Below are 26,897 nucleotides of genomic sequence, written 5' to 3' on the forward strand. Positions count from 1 at the left end.
CACAGTAAATAGATTTGGTTTATTAAGGCTTTTAATATCACTCACACCCCTATACATCCAGAAGCCCAGCCTAAAGTGACAGCTCCATTTTCACACCCATCTTGCTTTGATACGGGGTCAGCATTGGGCGAGCTTCCTCCTTCAGGAACCTCGCCACCTGCTCAAGGGGAAAGAGGAAGGGAAGGTTAGAAAAAGAAATGGGTTCTTCTCTGTGCTTCATTCAGCTCCAGCTTGTGGCCCCAGGGTCTCAGTCTCACAGATGCACCCAGTCACCCAGCACATCAAGGATCGAAGACTATGGGGGAGATAGAAGGCAATTGAGATGGACAGAAAAGGGAAGGAATGCCTTATGTAGCTAAGAAAATGGTAACCCTTCCTTCCTTTAGAAGAATGGGCAGAGATCCAATCCTTTAATGGAAGGGGCAGAGATACAGAAAGCGGATTGTCTCAGACACATAAAGGGACATGGTTTGGATAATTTATGGCATGATGCCCCATAACATCTTAAGCTGCTTCCCGCAACCTCACCTGCTGGGAAGCACGTCCAGTGAAGGAGGTGGGCTCCAAGAGGCTCTCCAGTTGTCCCTGGATGGGGCTGAAGTAGGGGTCAGCACGGATCCGAGCAATGAGGTCATTATCCCCCCCTTCCTGTTTCACAACAGCAGCTGCCTGCTGGGAAAGAATGCGTATCTTCTCATGGCAATCCTAGGGGGAAGAGAGCCATCATCACATTACTGACAGCACACCTCAAGCCAGCTGACTCACTGGTACATGGAGGGTAGAGGTGGGTCAAAGGCTGTTGTATCGCATAGCATAGGAATGAAACAGCTAAAGTTTGTATCATAGCTATTTGAGGCCCATCACCATATCATCACAGCACAGTGTGCACACGCATGTGCTGCATGGTGCATCCTTTAAATTTTCCCCCCTGAGATTAAGGGTCTGAATTATAAATACATTCCTTGTTTAATTACACTACACCCACAAAATAAGATGGTGGAACTCTTTCCACTTCCTCAAGCCCTTCCTTGGGGACACACTGTGGGATACTTTTAGTAATTCTAACCCATCTATGGTCTGTTGCTGGAAAATCATCATGACTGTTCCCAAAGCATTCTATAAACTGGGCATGCAGGAATTCCTTATCCACCACTAATTGCCCCTGAGGTGCAGGGTACATTGCAGGAGTTGAACAGCACAAAACATTCACAAGTTTGGAAAGGAAGAGAAGAAAACTGTCCAGCTTAGCAAGCAGGGAGAACGTAGTTACCCGAAGTGAATTAAGGTTTATTTGGAAAAAAACAAGGGCCCAAAATATCCCCTCCCAAGGAAAATCCTACAGGATTGGGCACTGGGGGAGGTAACAGCCATAAGGATTTCCTTAAAGAGATGCCCCTGAATGGAAAAGCCTGTGCCAGCCAGTCTCCAAACCTAGGGAAACCAATGGCAGGCAGGGGTGTCTGCATAAAGACCCTGTACCTCCACACTGATCCCTGATCCCCACCCACGTAGCTCCACTGGAGCCATGTCAACAGAGACTCCACCGGCTGTGGTTTCCCAAAACCCTAAAATGCATTATTTTTTATTAATGCCCTTCCCACCCCCATGCTGCCAAAGGCCCACTTGCTCCTCCAGTGGACCACTCAGTTCCCCACCGCAGATCTATAGAGCACTCTCTATGGGGTCCAGAGGTGAGGGTGATGGTGCCAACACCATGTAAGCAAATGAGTCCACATCCTCTAGCTTAGAAAGAGAAGATCACCCTTGGTAGGATCTGTGGGAGACCATTTGGATTAAAGATAGCACAAAAGCAGAACAAGTTAAAGTTAGTCAAAGGAGTTAATGGGAACAACAGGAGATTTTATTATAACTGTATCTAACTATAACTAACTAAATAATACTAGAGAGAAGGAAGGCTCACTAATAAATAAGAATAAAGTTAACTCCAAGGGTATGTCTACACTGCAGTTAAAAACCCAGGGCTGGCCCATGTCAGTTGACTCAGGCTTGCAGGGCTGTCTAATTGCAGTGTAGATGTTTGGACTTTGCCTGGAACCTGGGTTCTAGGACCCTGCCGGGAGAGAGGGTCCCAGAGCCTGGTTCTAGCCAGAGCCCAGATGTCTACATTGCAATTAAACAGCCTCTTAAGGGAATTAAGTTACCAAATTTAAGTTACAAAAAGCAAGTACACTGGCCCAAGCTATACTGAAGGGGAGGAGTGTTCAGGAGTGTCTAAGTGAGTTAGGAACACAAGTTCAATTGAAAGCTCCAAACTCACTTAAACAACCTGAAAATCCCACCCATTGTTACCAACCTGCAAGTCTAATTTCGGTCAATAATAAAACGATGAAACTAATATTTAGGGGGAAATTACTGTCTATAGGCAAGTGGAAATATAGGCAGCATGAATTTATTAAGAATTAATCCTGCCAAGCAAGCTGATTACCTGATTTAGACTGAACTACCAAAGCTAGTGATGATGGGAACACACAGTCCTGGTGCTTGGATTGTATTAGAATATTCAGTAACACTCGCTGTGAGACAGAGACTCAAATCAAATGGGTCTGATATGAAGCCTGTCTCCTAGATTAAAAACTGGAGGAAGGATCATAAAGAGTAATGAAAAAAGCACATACTGATTTTGTGGGACAGGTAGCTAGTGAGGTGTCACCTGGATGGGCATTCAGTACAGACTTATTTAGCATCTTCATTATAGCAGTGATTTCCCCCAGTGTTTTCATATACAAAAGATATTCAATTTATCAAACTTGTTCCATTAACAATCATCCATCCTGCACTAGGTGCCTTTGCAACAAACAATTAAGAATTACAGTCTGCTGTCATAATCTAATGTAATAAATAATGGACAGCTCGCTATATCATAGGTGGATAGATATCTCCCCCACAGAGCTTCTAACAATGAATAAGAATTCCCCCCAAGCTGCTCCCTTCCCAAACAACTGGGAGAAGACTGGCCCTGCAGCATAATCATAAGATTAACAGCTCTGGTAGACCAAGGAGTCAACAAGGGAGAGAGGGAAAATAATTCCGAACTTTTATATACCTCGATTCCTCAAGAGTATGATGCCTGGCAGTGAGCATCAGACCCTCCTAATTGGGTACATACCTGGCGATTACCCCCTGCTTTCACCATGGCCATGATAATATTCTCTGTGGCCATGAAGGGCAGCTCCTGTCGTATCCGCCTCTCAATCACCTAAAAAAACGAAAAGAAACAGGCACCACCACACTGGAGTGGACAATCAGTAGATCTGATCAGATATTTCCTGCCGTATCCTTGCCCCATGATGCCCCAAATTGTACAATGGGGAAAAACAAAACAAAAGACACCTTTTCCAGACCCTGTCTAGAAATAAACATAGTAAGACTGAAATGTTGAAATTTTATCCTAGCTAATGTTACTGCAGGTGTGAGTCACATTCATGTAATTGCCTACACTTTCTTGAATCTTAGTAAGGGTTGGTTCAACCATATCCTGTGGCAGCAAGTTCCACAAGTTAATCGTATACCTCAGAAAACAGTATTTTCTTTGATCTGTTTTAAGTTTGTTGCATTTTAATTTCTTCAAGAGCCCTCTGATTTTTGTATTGCAAAGAAAAGTGCCATGGTGAGAAACTGGACAGCTTGGCTCTGCAGCCCTTAGGAATATTCACTGAGCCAGCAGATAAGAATTCAGTGCTCTGAGTGGGATGGCTTCTTCTGCAGGCCCGCAGTGCTAACGCGGATTCAGGACTGCATGCAAGTTCTGTTACTTTACCTTGGGATACACCACAAATCCTTCGGAGATATTCTGCAGCGTGCTCAGTATGATGTCAGCTGTGAGGAAAGCCTCAGCCAGACACACACGCCTGTGAAACAGATGTAACCAGGGTGTCTGGGTGAGCAAAAAAGGATGAGGCAGCCTAACTCAACCCCTAGTACCTGCACATGTCTCTCTAGATGGCAACTCCCCCTCCCAACAGCCAGAACTATTCCTTATAGGCACTTCCTGCTGGGATAGGCCAGAACTGGGGAAGCTAGAAGCAACCTACAGCATGTGCTGCTGGGACAGGCCAGGACAAGAAGAGCAGTGTGTTACCTTTACCCATGGCTACTGCACCATTCCCAGGTACTGCTGTTCTCCTTTTCAGAGGATCTTTCCTGTGTAAAACTTTGATTATTGCCTCACTCAAAAGAGAGAAGCCAGTCTACAGCCTCTGTTGCTGGGCTCCCAATGTCCTCTAATGATGTTGTTTTTCATAAAGTGGTGTCTGCCACCATGAGATTCAGAATTGAGGGGTGTAGATTAAAAATACCATATTCTAAATATGTCAGTGTGCTGTTCCCTACAAGCACTTTCTAAGCTCTGCATTGAGTGAGAGGAGAACATTTACCCCAAACCAGTTTAACCCTCTAGAGTCAGCCTCTTCCTTTATTTCATCAATAACTAGGGTTTCTCTGCTCACTACCCTCCCCCGGCCAGCCGTGGAGCACGTGGATGGACCTGTTTGCGCTGTCATCCAAGGTGCGTTCAAACCACTGCACGGAGGCTGTATGGAGTGGATTCAGGACCAGAGTCATCAGGTGGCGAGCCAGGCTGCAGCAGCGCTCTGAACGCATTGGATTCCTCTTGTAAGGCATGGCGCTGGAACCTGCAGGCAAGAAAAATATGGGGTGGTAAAAGAGAAGATGATAAAAAGAGGTCAGGAGACAAAACACACAGAAGAGGAGAAATCAAAGATACTGGCCTTCCCAAGAGGAAAAAAAAAAATCCATCGTTCACTTTTCAGTCTGATTCATACTATGCAGAGACACAAGGTGGGAGAGGTAATATCTTTTATTGGACCAACTTGTGTGGTGAAAGAGAGACGCTTTCGAGCTTATACTGAGCTCTTCAAGCTCGAAAACTTGTCTCTCTCTCACCAATAGAATTTGGTCCAATAAAATTTATTGCTTCACCCACCTTGTCTCTCTAATATTCTGGGACCAGCACTGCATCATACTATGCAGGTCTTTTCGAAACCACCTCCCCGCCCACCGAACCAGAACTGTATCTGTACTTGCAGGGAAGAAAGTGGGGGCCTTAACTCCTAACTCTGCAAGATTACTTTATCAATATAAAAGAAAGAAATGAGGCTGAGCTATTTTAGTGTACTGTATTTCGCACTTCTGCTCAATGGCCTACCCATGAAAGTTAGCAACCTGCAGCGACAGTGACTGAAAGTCTGAGGGTTCAATATTTAAAAAGTGACCTGTCAATATTTAAAAAGCCTGTCACTCTAGTATGGCTGAGGTAACTGACATGGGTGAGGATCAAAAATGCTGACTCATCCTACAACACCAACTTGGGTGACCGGGCCTTCTCAGTTCTGGCTTCACAGGTCTGGAATTCTCTCCCCTTCTCTATATACATCACAGCTACATCAGGGACCTCTTTCAGTACAAGGCTCCAGCCTGGTTTTACTCTTCCAAGTTTGTTAATATACAAATGACAGCAATACTGAGCCAATTAACTTTAATGGGAGTGGAGAGTGCACCGCCCCTTTCAGAATCAGTCCCTTATCTATGCTGGCGTGGGGAGCAAGGGCATTATTATTTCTGCACTTTGACTTATTTGGGACAAAATTGCATTTTGTTTGTTAATGAATCATTAGACCTAAAGTGTGCAGGCACAGATAGATTAAAAAAATTAAACTTTTTAATTAAAAGCAATTTATGACAGTGACATCACTATTGTTGCTGGGAAGAAGGTGCTGGTGAGGAGATCACAAGGCAAATGAAAAGATAAGCTAACTGGAACACCCATCATGAACCAATGTCTGCCACCCTTACCAATCTGGTCTGTCTCGAAAGGCTCCTCTATCTCCTTGAGGTTGGCCAGAAGGCGGATGTCAGTACAGATCTAAGAAAAATCAACAAGAGCAAATGAACAAAGCTGTTCTCACAGGTACTAGGTAGTGTGCCTGGGGACACTGTGTGTCTATGTCCATGGAGTAGCTTGGGGGAAGAGAGAATAATTCCCTTCAAAAAGTGAGCAACTCCAAAATTAAGGCTTTAGCCTTCTTATGAAAAAATTAAGGTTCAATCTATATTACAAATTAATCACATCTGTATCCACATTACACAACCAGAGAGCTGCAATCAGGTTTCTTGACAGGGTAGCACCTCAGAAAAGATAGAGGCCAATTTCCACCAGGGTTGCAATTTTTCTGAAACTTCCTGATTTATACTTAAAGAGCTCAAGTCAAAAGAATGGGGAAGAGGGAAGGGATGTTTGTCCTACTGAGATATGATAGGATTCCATAAACAGCCAAGGGAGAGAAGATAAATTAGTAAACTTTGATACACCATTTAAGTCTATATTGTACTTAAACACTGAAATGTTCACTGACCAGAGAACATAGTCTAAATAAGACCACAGGTCGGAAGTGCAGGCAAAGGAGGGTTGTGGGGATAATCAAAGAGAGGAAAAATCCCACAAGGACTTATCTTCATGAGGAACGTACTGGAGGAACATTTAAAATATGTTCCATTAGGGAGGGCATTTATTCTAACTGGATTAGCTTTAACACAAATTTGATTGCTATCTTGCTTGGGATCTCCCCCCATAGGGTCTTTCTACGTGAATTCATTTTAATTGCCCTTTGCACCACCCTCAAGTAAGAAATCAGGTATGGGTTCTCTCCCGGTGCTCTGATATCTGAGACAAAACATCCAGTGAAGAATTAGTCTGGTAGAGCAGAGAACAGTTAAGCACTCAACTCCAACTCATGTTTCCTGCGGAAAGTGTTCTGCACCAGGATCTCCCTCCCCAACCTCCTCAGATTGACAATGTTTCCTTTCCCCTTCCATACTGAGTTTGGAGACAGGGACCTCACCTTGTGTATGGATGCCCCTAGACTGGCTAGCACAGATAGGACTTCAACATCCACTTTGCGGCTGTAGGTCTGCCCTGTGACGAGATAAGCTCTGGAAACAAAAACAAAGATAAAGCCCTCCGGACACAAGCACCATTAAAATAGGACTGAGTGAGTTTGCACTCTGCAGGGGCACCATGTTGCAGAGTTCTGCCTGGCTAACACCTGCAATACTTCACTTGACTTCCTGGCTTCTCATTCACACTAGTGGGACACTTGATTCACACTCCTGTGTTCCTTGGGCTGGCATGCAGGCATGTAGAGACAGGGGAGGAAGAACAGTAGCCCATACTTTGACAGGGTGAAAAAAGTGTAAGGGAGAGAAGTAGAAACAGAGACCTAGCCGAGAGGTGGAGTTTCCTTCACAGAGCTGCATTGTGGAGTGTGGGTTGGAAAGGAACAGAACCAGGTGAAAGTGCTTTCTAAATGTGAGCCCAACAGAGTGGAAATTAGTTAGCTGGATAGAAGAACTTGTGTTGCTGCGGACAGCGGGAGAAGGTGTCAGGCTATTAATTCTCCTCAGCATATTTTAGAGTTCAAGGTAAGTAAGCTTTTTACTTACCGCTTAAATCCCGCCTTCACAGTCACCAGCCTGTCCAGCTCCTCCACCTCAGGAGAAAAACAGATAGGAACCTCAGAACGTAGTGACTGAAGTGTCAAACATGCAGGGCTAAGGGATACTGATAAAGAACAAAAATGTAAAGGCTTCAACTCCCCCCCCCCCCCCCTTCTGAACGCACTAAGAGCTCTGCAAGCACACCTCAACCCTGTCCTAAAGAACCCCCACTATTACAATTCTGCTCTCCCAGAGCTCTGCCAGTGAACCTTCATAGTGACCCACAGTGTCCATGCTTATTCGACCCCAGACCCTCTCCTCCCCCACAAGTCATCTTCTCAACCCGCTTACTGGGAGTTTTGATCCCTGGATTGATGACTCACTTTATCATGATCTCCCTCAAACAGCTGCAAGAAGCTGGCCTGGGTGCCAGTGGTGCCTTTCACACCACGAAATCGCAAGTCGTCTCGAGCCCGCTCCAGGTTCCGCAGGTCCATGCACAGGTCCTGGATCCACAGGCAGCAGCGTTTCCCCACTGTGGTTAGCTGTGCAGGCCTGAGAGTAAGCAAGGCAGATTGTCATTGTGTCACCACCTGCACACAGACTTCGCACAGCCTCGCTAGGAAGGCAGGCACTCAGATATCACTGTAACGAGAACCATCACGACTCCTTCCTTTCGAATCTGAAGGGTCGGAGAGAAGAGACAGTAACGAAGGAGCTGAAAGGCCCAGTTTATGGCGAAGAGATTTAAAAGCTAAATATACGGACATCTGGGAGCCACTAGGGGAAAGGAGCTGCAAAGCTATGCCACACCATGTCCCACCTCCTGAAACACACAACCATCAGCAAGTGAATAGCTTCTTTAAATCTAATATTCATCAGATCTTATTCCACAACTCTTTAAACTTAATACCATTAAGGATACTGGTCCACCTCCAGACTTCCTGTAACATCCTAAAAAGCAGAAGCGGTCAGACAGTCCTCTTGCAGCCAAAATGGCTGACCAGGGAGAGACCACCCCTCTGAGACGAGATGAAATTGTGGACTAGCTAAAACAAATTGAGTGAACAGACTATTTTAAGAAACCTATCTGAAGCTATAAGTGAGATCAAATATGTTACTAGCACACATCAAGCTAATTTGCAAAGCTTGGCATTAAGACTAGAGGAAGCTAGAATCTCCTTGCTAGAAGACACAGTCTGTACAACTATAACCCAAAGCAACAGGAAAAAACTATTAACACACTGCAAATAATGTTAATTATCTCAAGGGAAGATCAAGGAGAAAATCCTGAGAACTGTAGGTTTCCCACAAGGGCTGGAAAAGGGAGGCCTGTGGAATTTTTACCCACCATGCTACCAGTGCTTCTCTCTCTTCTTCCTGATCAGAACTTAGATACTGAGAGGCCACCTCTCCTTTGCATCCAAACCCTCTCCAAATGCAAAGCCTCCAGCCAGAATTGTAAGATTTTAAACATGCAATATTAAGGAACTCATTCTTAAAAAAGCCTCTGAACTGAAAAACCTAATATGAAAGTGACATAGGCTGATGATCTTCCTGGATTACACCAAGGACATGGTGGAAAAAATGACTACATTCAATAGATCAAGGGCACTAGCCAAAGGATTGGGTTTGGACTACTTCATCTTCTTCCGGGCTACTTTCAACATTAAAAGGGAAGATAAGATGCTTAGTTTTGTGACAGCAGAAGCAGCTGACAGGTATCTGATCCCACTATACGCCATAGAAGATACAGCCAGGATGCAATAAAACAACATTACCAGATCAGTTACTGCAGTGTTGGAATTCAGTTCTCAATCTAACAAACTGTACAGGGCAAATCCACCATTTTATCTCCTCCTTCCCTGGTGTCACTTCTTTGATGTTCCCTGGTTTCACAGGGGAACAGCTGGGGAGCAAGATGGTGGGAACAAGGATCTCATCTTTGACTAAATTATGCCCCTGCTGGCCCTCCAGCTGGATTCAGGAAGCAGCTGGGTTCCAGCTGCTGCTGTTGGGAAGTTGGAGTGCTACAATAGGGACACACCTGTTTTGCCTGCATCTACCCTACTCCCGTCCCTCATGATTCCAGTGCACTGGGGTACACCCACCTTTGAGACTCCAAGTAAACGACTTCACCAGATGCAGGAACTCTTTACACTTGTGGATTGGCAAGGCTCAACAGAGACATATGATTTTGTTTTCTATTAGAGGCACTTTCCCTCCCTCTGGAACTTTTTCCAACCCCCCCTTCCCTCAACGATTTTACTTTCTTTCATCCCCATCTAATTTTCTATATTTCAGGTTTATAGTAAATCTGGAAATATTCAATCCATTTCCCCTAAACCTACACTTGTGAGAGATTCCAGATCTAAACAATGTAATGAAGATTTCAATTTAATGATGAATCTTTTCAATTCCCCTACTGTAAAGAAATGTGATCTTCTAAAATGCTATCCAAGAATAGTTATTATTGCTGGGTATGATTTACCAAATTATTGATAATGTGTTAGTATGAGTGTCAGTTTTTTCAGTAATATTAGTTCTTTTCTTTAGTTTTTATTTTTGGAAAATGAGTTGAAATACATGTTATGCTGATTTACATTGCTGATGTAATTAACTATTGGGCAATGGAATTCACACTATAATCCAACGTGGACAAAGCTATAGTGGGAAAAGTTTAAGTAGAACTGTCCTGCTAATGAACTCATCTGCAGATAATCCAGATATGTCAGAATATGATTATTTAAACAATTTGTATAACTTTCTTATATATCTACTATAGACTTGTTAAGTTTAGATGCTAACCTTCCCCCCCCGTTTCAGAAACCATGCCCTCCCTTGAGATGAAATATTTCTTCTTTAAAAGAATTAGAGAGAATCCGGTTATATCCTGAGTGGTTTTTTTGTTGTTGTTGTTGGAGGCAGGGAGGGTTAAGTGAGTGACAAGGCCACCCCCTTGTAATCCTCCTGGACTTATTCAAACTGAAACAGGACCTAAGTTACGTATTTTTTAAGTTAACCTTGGAAAACATTGATCACTTCATTTCTTTTTCTCAATTTTTCTATCTTTTAGCTTTCCTGATCTGTCTCACCCGGTCCCCTTTCCATTCCCTTTCATGTTCCTGGTGCGGTGAGGGGAACTCAGATATAACTTTCCGATATCTGGAATTAACAATAGCCCAAGTAACGACACTATTCGGGCCCCCGATAGAGAGATATTTGACCTAAAAGCATTCTTTGTGGCTAATATTATATATTGTGTTTCTTGGAACATCAAAAGGGTCAGTCATCCATTAAAAAGAAAAAGAATTATCACTCATTAAAAACAATGAAAGCAGATATTATCTTCCTATAGAAAACCCACCTTAATGGCTTGGAGGCAAAGAAATTTAGGAGAGAATGGATGTTTAACAATTTCTCCTCCACAGTCAAAGGCCTAGCAATAGTGTTTCACAAAAGACTCAATTTACAAATTCTAGATGTAAATAAAGATGAGGAAGGTAGATTTTTGGTGGTGAATGCTATGATCTCTGACTCTCTATATATACACCCTAATTATTGTATGATTATTTATATGGACCAAATAAAGATGATCCAAATGTTTTTAAACAAGTTTTTTCCAAAATTAATTAATATCCCACTAGAATCAATCATCATAGCAGGAGATTTTAATGAGCTGTCGGACACTTTTTTAGATAAGTGAGGCCAGCCCGAGCATATACAATCACATACTAGAAACATTACAGAAGATTATATGGAAGAATTGGGGTTAAAAGATGTATGTTGGTTGCAGAATGCCAAAATGAAGGATTTTGCTTTTTTCCCCCACCCCACATTCCACATATTCACACACAGATTTCTTAATAATTTCTATGATTCTGGTGCACTCACTACTTAATAACGAAATCAAGTCTATCATGATCTCTGATCATACACCAGGGTTACTACAATCTTCCCCTCCCAACACAAACTGGACTTGTAGAAGATGGAGACTACTTTTGTCTTTTGAAAGATAGTTCTGAAAATGTTTATGTCACTGAAGAAATTTTATTTTTCAAAACAAATAACACGCCAGAGAGATCCTGATCCACCCTCAGGCCTTGGCTACACTTGCGAGTTACAGCGCTGTAAAGACTCCCCCAGCGCTGTAACTCACTCCCCGTCCACACTAGCAAGGCATTTGCAGCGCTGTATCTCTGTGGTTGCAGCGCTGCATGTACTCCACCTCTCCCAGAGGAATAGCGAGTATTGCGCTGCCGCTGCAGCGCCAGTGTGGCCGCCCAATGCACTGTGAATGGCCTCCAGAAGTATTCGGCAGTATCCCACAATGCCTATTCTAGCCACTCTGGTCATCAGTTCAAACTCTGGTTACCTGAGGCCAGGGCAGTAACCATGTGACCCACCCTTTACATTCCCCAGGAATTTTAAAAATCCTGTTCCTGTTTGCTCAGCCCGGCGTGGTGTGGAGTGCTATCAGCGAATCTTTCCAGGTGACCATGCCTCCACGCGCCAAGCGAGCCCCAGCATGGAGCACTGGCGAGTTGCTGGACCTCATCAGTGTTTGGGGGGAGGAAGCTGTACAGTCCCAGCTGCACTCCAGCCGTAGGAATTACGATACCTTCGGGAAGGTATCAAAGGACATGATGGAAAGGGGCCATGACCAGGACGCCCTGCAGTGCAGGATTAAAGTGAAGGAGCTGCGGAGTGCTACTGCAAAGCCCACGACGCAGCCGCTCGGGTGCTCCCCCCGCAACCTGCCGATTCTACAAAGAGCTGGATGCGATACTTGGGATTAACCCCACCTCCACTCCGAGCACCACCATGGACACTTCAGAGCCGGTGGGGGGGGGGGGGGGGGGGGAGAGGAGGAGGAAGAAAACGGGAGTGATGGTGGTGAGCCGGATGGAGACACCCCGGAATCCCTGGACCCATGCAGCCAGGAGCTCTTCTCAAGCCAGGAGGAAGGTAGCCAGTCGCAGCGGCCGGTACTTGGTGGAGGACAAACAGAAGAGCAGGTTCCTGGTAAGCGGTTTTTTTTGGGGGGGGGAAGCAATTTTTTCAGTGCGGGCTCTTTGGGAGAGGAGGGTTAGGCATGCATGCCTAGATGCGGAATAGTGCATCGATATGGTTTATCACATCGCAGTAATCGGCCTCGGTAATCTCCTCAAATGTCTCATCCAGAACATGTGCAATGCGCTTGCACAGGTTTATCGGGAGAGCCACCATGGTCCTTGTCCCAGCCAGGTTAACGTGTCCGCGCCACTGTGCCGTGAGGGGCGGGGGGACCATTGCTGCACACAGGCAAGCTGCATATGGGCCAGGGCGGAAGCCGCATTGCAGTAGAAGACCCTCCCTTGCTTCCCAGGTCACCCTCAGTAGCGAGATAGCGCCCAGGACGAACTCCTGTGGAAAATGTTGGGACACTGTTAAGTGTAGGTAGCTCTCCCCAAGGCACAGAAACCCAGAGGACAGTGCAGCCCTGAAACAATCAGTCCCCCTTAGTCACCATTTTGAGGCTCCCGTGGGATATGTGTGCTCTGTTTCAGACGGGAAAATTATGCTATTGTGTAGACCCTGTGTGTTTTCTACTCCTTAAGTGCGGGGGGAATCATTACTCTGTCTGGTATAAACAATGCTGCCTCTGTTAAATGTTGCATTTTGCCTATACAGCTGCATCAACCTTGAGACCTCAGCCGTCCCTCTTATCGCCTGCTCAGAGACTGCAAAGACTCAGGAAGAGAACGCGAAAAAGCAAAAAAGACATGCTGCAAGAAGTGATGCGGCAATCTATTAAAGAGAATGAGAAAGCACAGAACTGGAGGGAGAGAGAAAGCAGAATCTGCCAGGAAAATGCAGCGCACCGGTGGCAAAGCACTGATAGGCTCATAAGCATCCTGGAGCGCCAAGCAGATGCTATCCAGGAGCTGGTAGCCATGCAGAAAGAGGAGCAGCACTGCAAACGCCACCCCCACCCCCCCACAGCCTTGTCCCAAATCTCTTTCCGTTGTGCCCCACTGTCACATCCAATCCACTTTCCCCAACTTCCGTGTTCTTCACGCCACCCGCTGCCTCCAACACCAGTATCTTCACCAACCAGCCCTGAAAACCACGACCCTTACCCTCTGCACTCAACCCCCATCACCATGCAGTATAGCTGTCCTGAAGTGCAGCACTCACTGCACAGCACACCAGACAGGACATACGCGAATCTGTGATTGTACTGTTCCCCTCTCCACCCCCTTGTTTCTTTTCAATAAATAATTTTTTTTCTTTTCAATAAATGGATTTTTTGGCTTTGAAAACATTCTTTATTATTGCATAAAGTAAAAGACTCCTTAGCCCAGGAAATAAACAGGCACTGCAAGTCTGCTTAACAAACACTGATTCCTAAAGATTGGAACTACTGCACTTCACTCTCATACAGGGCACCAGATATATCACTGCTGGTTTTCAGCCTCAAATTGCTCCCTCAAGGCATCCCTAATCCTTGCAGCCCCGCGCTGGGCCCCTGTAATATAGGGTTACCATATTTCCACAAGCAAAAAAAGAGGACACTGGGGGGGGGAGGGAGAGCCCCGCTCTAGCCCTGCCCCCATCCACTCCCTCCCACTTCCCACCCCCTGATTGCCCCCCTCAGAACACCCAACCCCGCCCGCTCCTTGTTCCCTGACTGTCCCCTCCTGGGACCCCTGCCACTAACTGCCCCCTAGGATCCCACCCCCATCTAAGCCGCCCTGCTTCTTGTCCCGACTGCTCCCTCCTGAAAACCCCCTATGACCCTACCTGTCCCCTGACTGCCCCGACCTTTATCCACACCCTCACCCCATATTCACACCTCCACCCCCAGACAGGCCCCCGGGGACTCCCATGCCCTATCCAACTGTTCCCCACCCCTTGACAGGACCCCCAGAACTCCTGACCTATCCAACCCCCTCTGCTACCTGCCTGCCTCAACCCCTCTCCACACCCCTGTCCCCCTGACAGCCCCCCCAGAACCCCAGTGCCATCTAACGCCCCCTGCTCCCTGTCCCTGACTGTCCCAACCCCTCTCCATACCCCTGCCTCCCTGACAGCTCCCCCCCCAAACTCCTGACCCATCCAACCCCCCCTCCCTGTCCCCTGACCAGGACCGGCTTTAAAGAGCCCAGGAATCGGGCTGCACTCCGGCCAGGGTTGCGGGGCTTGGGGCCGAGCCGGAGGTGCTTGGCCAGAACCAGGGCCGGCGCTGCTGGGGCCTGAGCTGGGCTGGGCTGGGGCTGCTCGGCTGGAACCGGGGCTGGAGCCGCTGGGGCCACCGGGCGCCGCTTAGCCTGGGCCGGAGGAAGCCGCTTGGCCAGGGCCGTGCCTCCCCAGAGCTCTCCTCCTCGCGCCCCCCCCCCCCCGCCCCAGCTTCCCTGCTGCTGCCTCCCGCTTGCCCCTGCTTCTTTTCAGACTTCCCGTGAAGATCTGATTCGCAGGAAGCAGGGGATGGGGAGGAGCAGGTGGGCGGAGCGTTCAGGGGAGTGGAGGAGGGGGAAGACCTGCTCTCTGGCTGTGCAAATTCAGCCTCCAGGTGTTGAACCTCAGAGGTCCATGCCTGAGTGAAGCTCTCACCCTTCCCTTCACAAATATTATGGAAGGCACAGCACGCAGATATAACCAAGGGGATCCTGTTTTCGGCCAAGTCCAGCTTCCCATACAGAGATCGCCAGCGGGCCTTTAAACGGCCAAAGGCACACTCCACAGTCATTCAGCACCGGCTCAGCCTGTAGTTGAACCGTTCCTTGCTGCTGTCAAGGCTCCCTGTGTAGGGTTTCATGAGCCACGGCATTAACGGGTAAGCGGGATCTCCAAGGATCACAAATGGTCTTTCAACTTCCCCTACCGTGATCTTCCGCTCTGGGAAAAAAGTTCCAGCCTGCATCTTCCTGAACAGCCAAGTGTTCCGAAAGATGCGTGCGTCATGCACCTTTCCGGGCCAGCCTTTCTTAATGTCAACGAAACGCCCACGGTGATCCACAAGTGCCTGGAGAACCATAGAGAAATACCCCTTCCGATTAACGTACTCAGATCCTAGGTGGGGTGGTGCCAGAATAGGAATGTGCGTCCCAGCTATCGCCCCTTCACAGTTAGGGAACCCCATTTGTGCAAAGCCATTCACTATTTCCTGCACGTTACCCAGAGTCACAGTTCTTCTGAGTAGGATGCGATTAATGGCCTTGCAAACTTGCATCGACACGATTCCAACGGTAGACTTTCCCACTCCAAACTGGTTTGCGACCGACCAGTAGCTGTCTGGAGTTGCCAGCTTCCAGATTGCAATAGCCACCCGCTTCTCCACTGGCAGGGCAGCTCTCAATCTCGTGTCCTTGCACCGCAGGGTGGGGTCAAGCTCCTCACACAGTCCCATGAAAGTGGCTTTTCTCATCCGAAAGTAGATTTTTTTTGTTACATAAAATTGCACTCAAAAAACCAAAACAATGCAAAACTTTAGAGCCTATAAGTCCACTCAGTCCTACTTCTTATTCAGCCAATCACTAAGACAAATAAGTTTGTTTACATTTACGGGAGATAATGCTGCCCCCTTCTTATTTACATTGTGACCAGAAAGTGAGAACAGGCATTTGCATGGCACTTTTGTAACCGGCATTGCAAGGTATTTACGTGCCAGATATGCTAAACATTCATATGCCTCTTCATCTTCGGCACCATTCCAGAGGACAGGCTTCCATGCTGATGACGCTCGTTAAAAAAAAATGCGTTAATTAAATTTGTGACTGAACTCTTTGGGGGAGAATTGCATTTCTCCGGCTCTGTTTTACCCGCATTCTGCCATATATTTCATGTTATGCTAGTTTCGGATGATGACCCACCACATGTTCATTTTAAGAATACTTTTGCAGATTTGACAAAACTCAAAGGTACCAATGTGAGATTTCTAAAGATAGCTACAGCACTTGACTCAAAATCTGAGAGGGATAAGGTGTGGAGCATGATTTCAGAAGTCTTAAAAGAGCAATACTCCGATGCAGAAACTACAGAACCCAAACCACGAAAAAAGAAAATCAACCTTCTGCTAGTGGCAACTGACTCAGATGATGAAAATGAACATGCCTTGGTCCACACTGCTTTGGATTGTTTTCATCAGCATGGACGCATGTCCTCTGGAATGGTGGATGAAGCATGAAGGGACATGTGAATCTTTAGTGCATCTGGCATGTAAATATCTTGTGACGCCGGCAGCAACAGTGTCATGTGAAAAAACGCCTGTTCTCAGTTTCAGGTGACATTGTGAACAAGAAGCATGCAGCATTATCTCCTGCAAACGTAAACAAACTTGTTTGTCTGAGCGATTGTCTGAACAAGCAATAGGACTGAGTGGACTTGTAGGCACTAAAGTTTGATATTGTTTTATTTTTGAATGCAGGTTTTTTTTTTTTTTTTTTTTTTACATAATTCTATATTTGAAAGTTCAACTTTCATGATAAAGAGATTGCACTACAGTACTTGTATTAGGTTAACTGAAAAATAGTATTTCTTTTGTTTTTTTACAGTGCAAATATTTGTAATAAAAAATAAATATAAAGTGAGTTCTATACACTTGGTATTCTGTGTTGTAATTGAAATCAATATATTTGAAAATGTAGAAAACATCCACAAATATTTAAATAAATTATATTCTATTATTCTTTAATGGTGCAATTAATCAGTTATTTTTTTTAATCGCTTGGCAGCCCTAGCATAAAGTAAATAGACTGACTTCAGCAGAAGCCAAATTTGCTCTTTTTAGACTCAAACATCGGGAGAGAGAGCAGGAAAAATTCTTACACAGAGATTAAAAGTGAGAGGTCAAAGTCCCAAATAGTATCAATCAAATCAGAACAAGGGCGGGTTATTGCTAATCACAAAGAGATCAATGATCAATTTTTGAAATTCCACCAGGCTCTTTACAATAATGATTTACCACCTGACCCAGAAGAACTGAATAATTTTGTTAAAACTCTTAACCTCCCACAAATCTCAGAAGAGCAGCAGGCCAGACTGACCTCTCCCTTGCAATCAGAGGAAATAATCAAGGCCAGGAAAGAAATGGGTCTCGGCAAGACTCAGAGCCCTGATTGTCTACTGTTAGAATTCAATCAAAGTCTCAAAGAAATTCTGGTCCCTCAGCTGTTCTACATTTACAAAGATGCCTTAAAGAAATGTACATTACCTCCTACTATAAGGGAAGCACTAAATACTGTACTAATTAAACCGTGTAAGGAAGCACAAAAGCTATAGACTCATCTCTTTAGTCAATACTGATATATAAAAATACTTTCAAAAATATTGCCCAAGAGGCTTGAAAAAGTAACAAGTGATAAGGTTCACCCCAAATCAGGTGGGATTTATTAAAAAGGGCATGGTCAGATAACACATCAGTTGATTTATATTATGGCATTCCATTAACACGCTAGAAATTCCGACGCAATCATTTCACTCAATGCAGAGAAAGCCTTTGACAGAATGAACTAGCAATATCTGTTTCTTACCCTGGATAAATTTGGCTTGGGAAAATCCTTTATTTCATGGGTATAACTGTTATGTTTCAATCCCAACTCTCGTACCCTAACAAACAGTGTAATATTTCCCACCTTTGATCTGTTTCAGGGAAGTAGACACAGATGCCCCCTCTCCCCACTCCCATTCAATCTAGCATTAGAACCACTTGCAGTACTAATTAGGGAACACCAAGATATTCAATGGATCAAATCAGGAACTCTGACCAAACAAAAATCCTTCTATATGCAGATGACATCCTCCTATTTATTAAAAACCCAGGTCAATCTATTCCAAATATTACAAACAATAGACAACAGTGGTAAATTCTCTGGCTACAGGATTAATTGGGTAAGTCAGAAGCAATGAAGTTCTCATTAGATCTAGCTGGAAGTAGCTCTCCTATAGGGACATTTAGATGGCATCAGACAAACCTCAGATAGCTTGGCATCTTGTTCCCCAAGGAAATTAAAAACATAGTCAAGGTTAACCTAGCCCCATTAATCATGCAGTCAGCAAACGATTTAAACAGATGGAAGGCACTACCCCTCTCTCTTCGGGCGGGCGGGCGAGGGATGAATGCCCTTCCCAGGATACTTCTTATTCTGAATTCTCCCCTCCCTCCATATTCCTTTTATTTTACTGAAATCGACAACATGTTTAGGTCTTTCTTGTAGGTGCTGGTAACAAGCCCAGAACACCCTTACAAAGATTACAGCCCCGTCAATACAGGTTGGTTTAGATTTCCCAACTTCACACTTTATGATAAGGCAATAATTTTTAGCCAAGCAGCACAGTGGCTTGTTCTTCGTGCTGTACAGCTCCAGATTGGCTCCAACTGGAGGCAGAATTGATTGCTCCTTTACCCCTTTCCAATCCGGTGCACTTGGATTACTACAGATTCCCTAAAGAGCAATTACCAACGGTTATGGCAGCCAGAAATACTTGGCATGCTATTTTGAAATTTAAAGACCACCCCCCTTCTACATACCAAGGCCTCTATCTGAAGTAACTTGAAACTCTGTATAAAAAGGAAACTTCATCATTTGGCCAGATAGGATTAGGAAAGGGATTTTGACCATCAATTTATTGAAAATGATACTTTCCTCCATTTTACAATATTAAAAGGAAGTTTTGGTCTAGAGATTAAGAAGTGGCAATGTAGCCAACTCAAAAATGCCATCTCCCACCTGTTTGGCCCCAATACCTGAGCTACCCTGACCCACCTGAACTGCTTTAATTTCTCCAAATATTATCCAGATTACCAAGACCTATGGAAACACTATATATACACACTTGGCCAGCAAATCTGAATTAAACATGGATTCCCTAAAAAAGAAATGGAAGGAGGAACCAGACCAGTTATTCTCTGCTAATGGAAACAAATTTTAGCCAATGCTCTGAACTGCTCTTTGAACCTGCATTTAAGATTAATCCAGCAGAAAATGGTGGCAGCATTGGACCTCTCTCTCTGTTCAAAACAGGTGCTGCTAAATCAGACAAATGCTGGCACTGTAATTCATAAAATGCTAACTTAACCCATATACTCTGGGAATGCTCCTATCCCTGTATGTTTTGGGAAGAACTTAACTGCAGAGTTAATTTTTTCCTATTAAATACAATTGTGTTACAAGCTAAACATGTAGTATTACAAAAATGGAAATCCAAAAAGCAGCCAATAATTGAAGACTAGAGCACAGACATAATAAGCTTGGCGACCACAGAAAGGATTGTATACTGTAACAGAAATGCCCAAGAAAAAATTCTCAGATATGGGATGCTTTCCTGTAAGTATCTGAATGATCCTATTAACTACATGGGCCCCCTCCTCACCATCTCTATCCCCGTCTTCTGAATTTTGCTTCTATTCTTTACCTTATTCTAATAATTTTACTTTAACTAGTTGGATTTTTATAAACAAAGTTGTTTTTGTAAATTGTGTAATACAAATGATTTATAATTTAATTGTTCAGATTATATAATTAAATATTATAGTTAAGATTAGGTAGCAAACGGTTAATATATTATGAGACTTTTTTTATAGTTTGTATGTTTTTCTATGTGTGGAGATTTAAAAAATTTAATAAAGAGTTAATAGAAAAAACTAAAAATATACATCTTGACTAAGTGACAACTAAGAATATGATCACTGCCAACAGGAATTTGAAGGGAGCAGACAGCAAGGAAGAAGAATGGTTCACTGTAAGCACAAGAGGGCATGAATTGGATTAATTGAATTCAACTGACCCAAGAGGAAATTCAGGATGGCTATCAGGAGCCATTTCCTAACTGCAAGGCCTATTAGATCACTCTTTGGAAATTACTGAAACTCCACTGCTTGTGACATTTAAAACTAGCCAGGGCAGTGGTATGGAGAATAAACTGTATGGAGAAATCTTGCATTAGCTGAATAAGAAGGCAGACAAGATGTAACTTAATAGATTTCCTCCCCAACCCTCCCAAGAATCTTCTCAGTTTCATGATTCTGTCTTCCATTCACAATAAGTTACTTGAACACAGAAATTTGATCTACTTTTAAATACTGTTGTACTGATGGGGATATATACTTAAGTCCACCTATCCAGTGAAGTCTCCATTTCTTGTGACAATTTCCAGAAGATTAAAAACCAAACAAACCCAAGATTGAGTGCTCCCCCTGCTGGATCTGTGGCAATGGTTCAGTAACTATTCCCAGGACTATGCTTGATATCAACCACACACACACACACACACACACACACACACACACACACACACACACACACACACACACACACACACACACACACACACACACACACACACACACCCCTTAAGCTGAGCAAAAACAAGAGACCGGGGGTTGATAGGAGAGGGGGATGAAGTCACACTGGCACTTTCGTAGTTCTGATGTTCAAGGACAGCGATGACATACAGGCTACTGCAGAGCTCAGTGATCTTCCAAATAGAGCAATTAAATGATTAGCTTCTTTTAATCAAGAAGGGTTAGGGTACACACAAAATTTGGGTTGGAATGGATTACCATGATTAAATACTTGTTTAATGTGTATATAAAACACACTCATCACAGTCTCTGAGCACATATACAATACTTAAGTGACCCACATCTCTTGTTAACTAATGCCAACATCAAGACTCCCATGAAATAAGCCAAGTATATGCATCCTCAAGTCACATTTTTTCCAGGCAAAAGCTCTTTCACAACAGCTTGGGGAAAAATAATCCAAGTTTCAGATCTGTCATAATCAAGAACAAAAATAGAGATCAGTCTGAAAACATCATGTGCCCTATTGCAGCATCTGAGACATCTCTTCATTCACCCGTTTCCTCGACAGCAGTAAAGAATACACAGCTTTTTGTGCTCCTCTGACAATATGCAAGGCAGACAGAGGCGGCACTAGGATTTTAGTTAAATAAATTCTGCTGACTGGCCTCACTGTCTTGTTTATTTCCATCTATGTACCCTGACTGAGACTTGGGGTAGGTCTACACTACCCACCTAAATCGGCGGGTAGAAATTGATCTCTCAGGGATCGAATTATTGCGTCTCGTCGGGACGCGACAATCGATCCCCGAATCGCCGCTTCTACTCCACCAGCGGAGGTAGGAGTAAGCGCCGTCGACGGGGGAGCCGTCTACTCCACCAGCGGAGATCGATTTGCTGCTGTCCTCACAGCGGGGTAAGTCGGCTCCGATACGTCGAATTCAGCTACGCTATTCACGTAGCTGAATTTGCGTATCTTAAATCGACCCCCCACCCCCCCCGTAGTGAGGACGTAGTGTGAGAGGTTCTCCTCAGGGCATCCTAAACCTCTCCCTTACTGAGGCAGAGAAATAACACAATGGCAGTTTAAACTGTGTCAGCTCCCGGCCACACCAATCTGCCCCCCTCACCAGCAGACTCCAGGAGACTCTGCCAGTCTTAATCTCTTTGCAGGTAACATTCAGTGAATCCCAGTTCCCCAGAGATCTGTCTCTGCAGTGTCCAGTCCATTCTCACTAGCCACTCACAGAAATGATTTCGTTTGCTTCCTTCAAAGAGATAGCTTACACACCAGCACTCACCAAACACACACTCTTTACCTTAATATGACAGCACTGAGATATTCTTAGTTTTACTATAAACTAAGTTTATTAATAAATAGAACAGAGATTTAAGTGATACTAAGCAGAGAAAACAAGGAAATGGTTACAAACAAAACAAAACATACTTTTCAGTGTCCAAGACTCAATTTTAGCAAGCTATAATCTTTGTCTAAACAGCTTTCTCACTTACATCAAGCTACCAGCATCTTCAGCCCTTTCGGCAGGAGGAAGCAAAGTTAACAGTCTCTGATTCTGTTATCCCCTTTGTTCCCTATGTGATGGATAAATATGTCTTTTTGCTCTCCTTATATTTCCCAAAGTCTATGGTCGTTACCTGAAGAGCCAAGAAACCTTCCTGGGGGTTCAGACTTATGTGTCCCTTGATGTACTCACCACGCTGTGTCCTCCACCACTTGTTAGCTCAATTGCTTTGTTTACCTTATATGTAAATGTACTTGCATTGTCATCTGCCTGTAATCAAGCCAGGCAGAACCACATTCCTTTGTCTAAGACAGATTTGTTTATTCATTGCTTCCAAAACATATTTCAACAACACAATAATAAATATTCTGACCACAGTGTGTTGAGTGTGCCCTTTGCCAGTTAGCATAAAGGGACTCTTAGGGTCACACTTGGATTGATGCTTTCTTCACTCTTCTTCAGGAGTGATTTCCTATGCAACAAGGACATTAGATCTGGGTACGAAGTGTCAGAACCTTCCCAGTCTCGGCTGTCCCACACCACTGCCACTAGTGGAAAAATAAGATTTAAATCAAGGTCCATAGTGTAAAGTCCTGAGAGTTAACAACTGCCATCCCTGGCAGCAGCAAATTAACCCACATCTCCAGCAACATTCTTGTCCAGGTCTTGATTCCTTTTCAATAAACCATATTCTCAAGAGCAACAGAGAGATACTGCCATTATAGAACAATCCAGTCTCCTGACAGTAGCCAATGCCAGATGTACCACAGAAAAGGCTTACGCCTTCCATGATACAGAATGTTGTGCAAACTTATAACATGGGAGAAAGATTTCCTGATTCCTGCTAGTGATCTGCTTATGCCCTAAAACAGGGTGCATTGATTTAAATCAGCAATTTAAGTCACCAAGTAGAAAGCCTCCATTTAAATGATCAACTTTAATCAACTTTTTTGTTTGTACTTCTGTTATTTTCTAAAGAAAGGTGCATTCTCACTGGTTGATACAGCCATTAAAACACGTCGATTTACAACTAAATAGAGACTTTACACTATGTTCAGTACATCTTTTTGCTACCTAGGAGGGCGTACCATAGCTATATGTGTTTATTTAAGCAAAACTTAAATATTTTCAGATTCTTATTATACATTTTTAGTATGTTAGAAAATAGTAAATGATACATTGCTTATTTACTAGATGCTTAACTTTTTGCTCATGATTTGTGTCAAGCTGCATTAGGATTGTAACTGGTTTAATTAAACAAACAGCATATACAATTTAAATAAATAAAACCTTAAATGTTTTGGATACATAATCTTCTCTTATCAAAACAAGTTTCACATTTACAACCAAATGAGCTATTAAAGGAATAGAGGGATTAATTGTAGCCAGTGAATTAAGATGGAGTATTTCAAGTCAGCCTGGGGAAATTTTCAAATATACCGAAGTGTAAGTGACTGGAGATTAAATTACTACTTGCCTTAGGCCTTGTCTACACTACACAGTTTTGTTGAGAAAAGTCAGCTTTTTGTTGACAAAACAGTGGATATGTATTCACCAAAATGCTCCTCCTGCCAATGTAACTCCCCTGCTATGCTGACATAATAAAACCACCTCAACGAGAGGCTTATGTAGGTGTAGTTAAGTCGGTGTGGTTAAGGCGATGCAGTGTCTGCATTCCTTAGATCAGCTGTTAGCTGTCATTCTTGTTAATTTCATGGTGGAGCCCCAGGGGGCTTCCCCCTTGCTCCCAGCGGGGAATGGGGAGGTGAGAAGTCCCCAGCAGCTTTCCTCCCACTCCTGGTGAGGAACGGGGAGGCGGCAACCTGTCCGGAGCCTGTGGGGTGTCCAGGCTCTCAGATTCCCACACTGCCCCTCTTATGTCGGTGGAAGTGCTCCTGGTGAAGACGCGCACCACCCATCCGAGAAGGGTAGTGTGGACATCAGCCATCGCAGTAATTAATGCGGCGGCTGTATGTCGACCTGACATAGGTCGACTTATCTTTGTAGTATAGAGATAGCCTAAGTCTCTTGAAAATGAGACAATCTGCTAAGTTACTTAGGCTGTCCTTCAAACTTTTTTTTTTAAACTAGTAAATTTTATATCCCTCCATCTTCATTTTTATTCCTAGACTGGAAGAGAAAGACCATTTTTTCTGCTTTTTCAACTCCCAATCAATTTCAACTTTGAATGAATTAGTCCAAATGAAGAACATATTCCCTCTATGCCTGCAAAAGAGGCTACTGGTGTCAAAAGCTGGTTTAGCACTTCAACAAACGCTGGCGCCAGGTGCTTAGCTAGTGCCTTCCACCAGTTCAGTGGTGTGACTTTCTTTAAAACATCATCAAACGTGTACTGCTTGAATGGTTCATTTCCAGCCCTGAAATTTATTATGGTTGGCAAGATTGATAGGTTATTATTCAATGCTCATGTCATAGCAGCATCTTCTTCAGCAGCTTGGCATCTACCTGGTACTCTCGGTTCAGAATACTGGCAAGAAAATGAGGTGGAGTAAGTGCTTGATCCATCCGATTATTTTACTGCCTAAAATTTAATTTTGGTGCTGGGTATTTCTTTTTTTATTAATATCTCAAAGTTCTTTCCAAATTTTAACAGCATTAGCAATTCAGCAGCAATCTTTCTGTAGTTCGTCCAAGGCTATGAAAATAGGTTTCAGTATATTTATCATATCTTCTACATTTCCGTTTAGTCCGATGTTGAATACTCTGGCTGTGAGAGTTCCATTTATTTTGTCTCAATTTTCTTCACAAATTATCTTCAGAATAGGCTAGTTCTAAATAAACAGCTCAAAACAGTCAACCACTGACTTCCATCATACATCTTGAGTGAGAATTAGTTTAAATACATCTATTCTCTTCAGTGAAGCTGGAGGAAAGTGGTTGTTATGGAAGCATTTCGCAACTTTAACTACTTTTTCCTTTATTTCTGCAGTTGTACTCAACTCTTTAGATAAAAGATGCATCAAATGAGCACTGCACACCCATATGTTGTAAGTTTCAGGTTCCCATCACTATCTTCTAGATTTCTTCTCATCTTTGCTACATTTGCCTCATTGCCTGTGACAAAGCTACATACCTGACACTTGAATTTTTGTTCATAGTTTGTTATAGCTTTTACTGCCAGTTCTTTTAAGTATTCCGCGGCGTGGGCATTTCCTGTTGTATCAATTGTTTCTGTAAGAGACAACCCTATCTCTTATCACATAAGCACATATTATTGGAGCACTGTGTACACTGTTCCACACATCAGGACTCAGATTAACGAATTTCCCCATCATTGTTTTTTGCACACTGTTCAATTTTCTTCTCCCAACAACCTTTCAGCAATGTCTGCTCTGCTAGATGGAGTGTACCATATTTGTAATGATTGAACCATGTCAATGAAATATTTGTTCTGAACAACATGAAAGGAAGAACTGTGCAATCTTTTCATTTATGGAGTCTTCCTGGAATTTGCTGGTCCTGATTGCAATTCCTGCCTTTCTTAACTGGATTATGATGAAGAAAGCTTGTTTTGATGCAGTTAATTTACTGTCTGAAGTATGTTTAGTTGCAGTACTGCTGGTGGTATCAGCAGATGACTCTGATGTTGTGGACATTGTAAATGATGGACATTCACAACTCCTTATGTCTAAGCAGGGACCCTGCAACAACAGATAAAAAAGTCCCCCTCAGTCACTGGTTATTACTCAGGGCACTGCTTTAAAAAGATTGTAAATGAAAGATTTTCTCCTACTGCAGCTGACTGTACCACTGTTTAAATGGTATTTATTTCTAAACTCAGTTTTATAGGGCAAACAATTAGTAAATTATAAGGATAATCTTAATCTATTGTGACAAAGTTTCTCCTCTATCTTGGTGGGTCCTGCACTTTTGGGCGGATTTTCTTGCCTCAGAGATTCACCATGTGGGTTGGGGAACAGCCCAGAGACCTTCCCCTCTGGTAGAACCCACAGTCCAGGTCAATTGGGAGGTTTGGGGGGAACCCGGGCCCGCCCTCTACTCTGGGTTCCAGCCCAGGGCCCTGTGGACTGCAGCTGTCTAGAGTGCCTCCTGGAACAGCTGCACGACAGCTACAACTCCCTGGGCTACTTCCCCATGGCCTCCTCCCAACACCTTCTTTAGCCTCACCACAGGACCTTCCTCCTGATGTCTGATAACACTTATACTCCTCAGTCCTCCAGCAGCACATCCTCTCACTCCCAGCTCCTAACACCCACACCTCACTAACTGGAGTGAGAGCCTTTTTATACCAGGTGTCCTGATTAGCCAGTCTGTCCTAATTGATTCTAGCAGCTTCTTCTTAATTGGCTCCAGGTGTCCTAATTAGCCTGCCTGCCTTAACTGGTTCCAGCAAGTTCCTGCTTGTTCTGGAACTGCCCCTGTTACCTTACCCAGGGAAAAGGGACCTACTTAATCTGGGACTAATATATCTGCCTTCTACCACTCTTCTGTAGCCATCTGGCCTGACCCTGTCACACTATTTAAACCCTTATCTCTAGCAACATACCAAACAACTTAGGGGAAAAACATATTTTAAATGTTAAAATTCATAAATGCCTAATAAAACTTTACTTTTAAAGAGGAAATCTTCACCT

At 43.9% G+C, this 26,897-nt stretch overlaps 1 protein-coding gene across 2 annotated transcripts in view; it reads right to left on the bottom strand.

Annotated features, from left to right (window-relative positions):
• The window catches only part of ADSL (adenylosuccinate lyase), a 43,090-nt gene continuing 16,193 nt past the window's right edge, over positions 1 to 26,897 (bottom strand). The window contains exons 5-13 of one of the 2 annotated variants that reach the window (XM_005302547.5): positions 7,857 to 8,028; positions 7,480 to 7,526; positions 6,879 to 6,969; positions 5,833 to 5,902; positions 4,505 to 4,652; positions 3,779 to 3,869; positions 3,128 to 3,217; positions 529 to 705; positions 1 to 157 (exon numbers count right to left, since the gene is read on the bottom strand). In XM_005302547.5, coding sequence (XP_005302604.2) covers positions 71 to 157; positions 529 to 705; positions 3,128 to 3,217; positions 3,779 to 3,869; positions 4,505 to 4,652; positions 5,833 to 5,902; positions 6,879 to 6,969; positions 7,480 to 7,526; positions 7,857 to 8,028 — 973 coding nt within the window. In that variant the 3' untranslated portion in view covers positions 1 to 70. Of the gene's footprint in view, positions 296 to 528; positions 706 to 3,127; positions 3,218 to 3,778; positions 3,870 to 4,504; positions 4,653 to 5,832; positions 5,903 to 6,878; positions 6,970 to 7,479; positions 7,527 to 7,856; positions 8,029 to 26,897 lie in introns of both variants that reach the window. The other variant, XM_042843519.2, reaches the window with a different exon arrangement.

This window comes from Chrysemys picta, chromosome 1 (genome assembly GCF_011386835.1).
Source record: "Chrysemys picta bellii isolate R12L10 chromosome 1, ASM1138683v2, whole genome shotgun sequence".
In the NCBI taxonomy this organism is placed as follows: domain Eukaryota; kingdom Metazoa; phylum Chordata; order Testudines; family Emydidae; genus Chrysemys; species Chrysemys picta.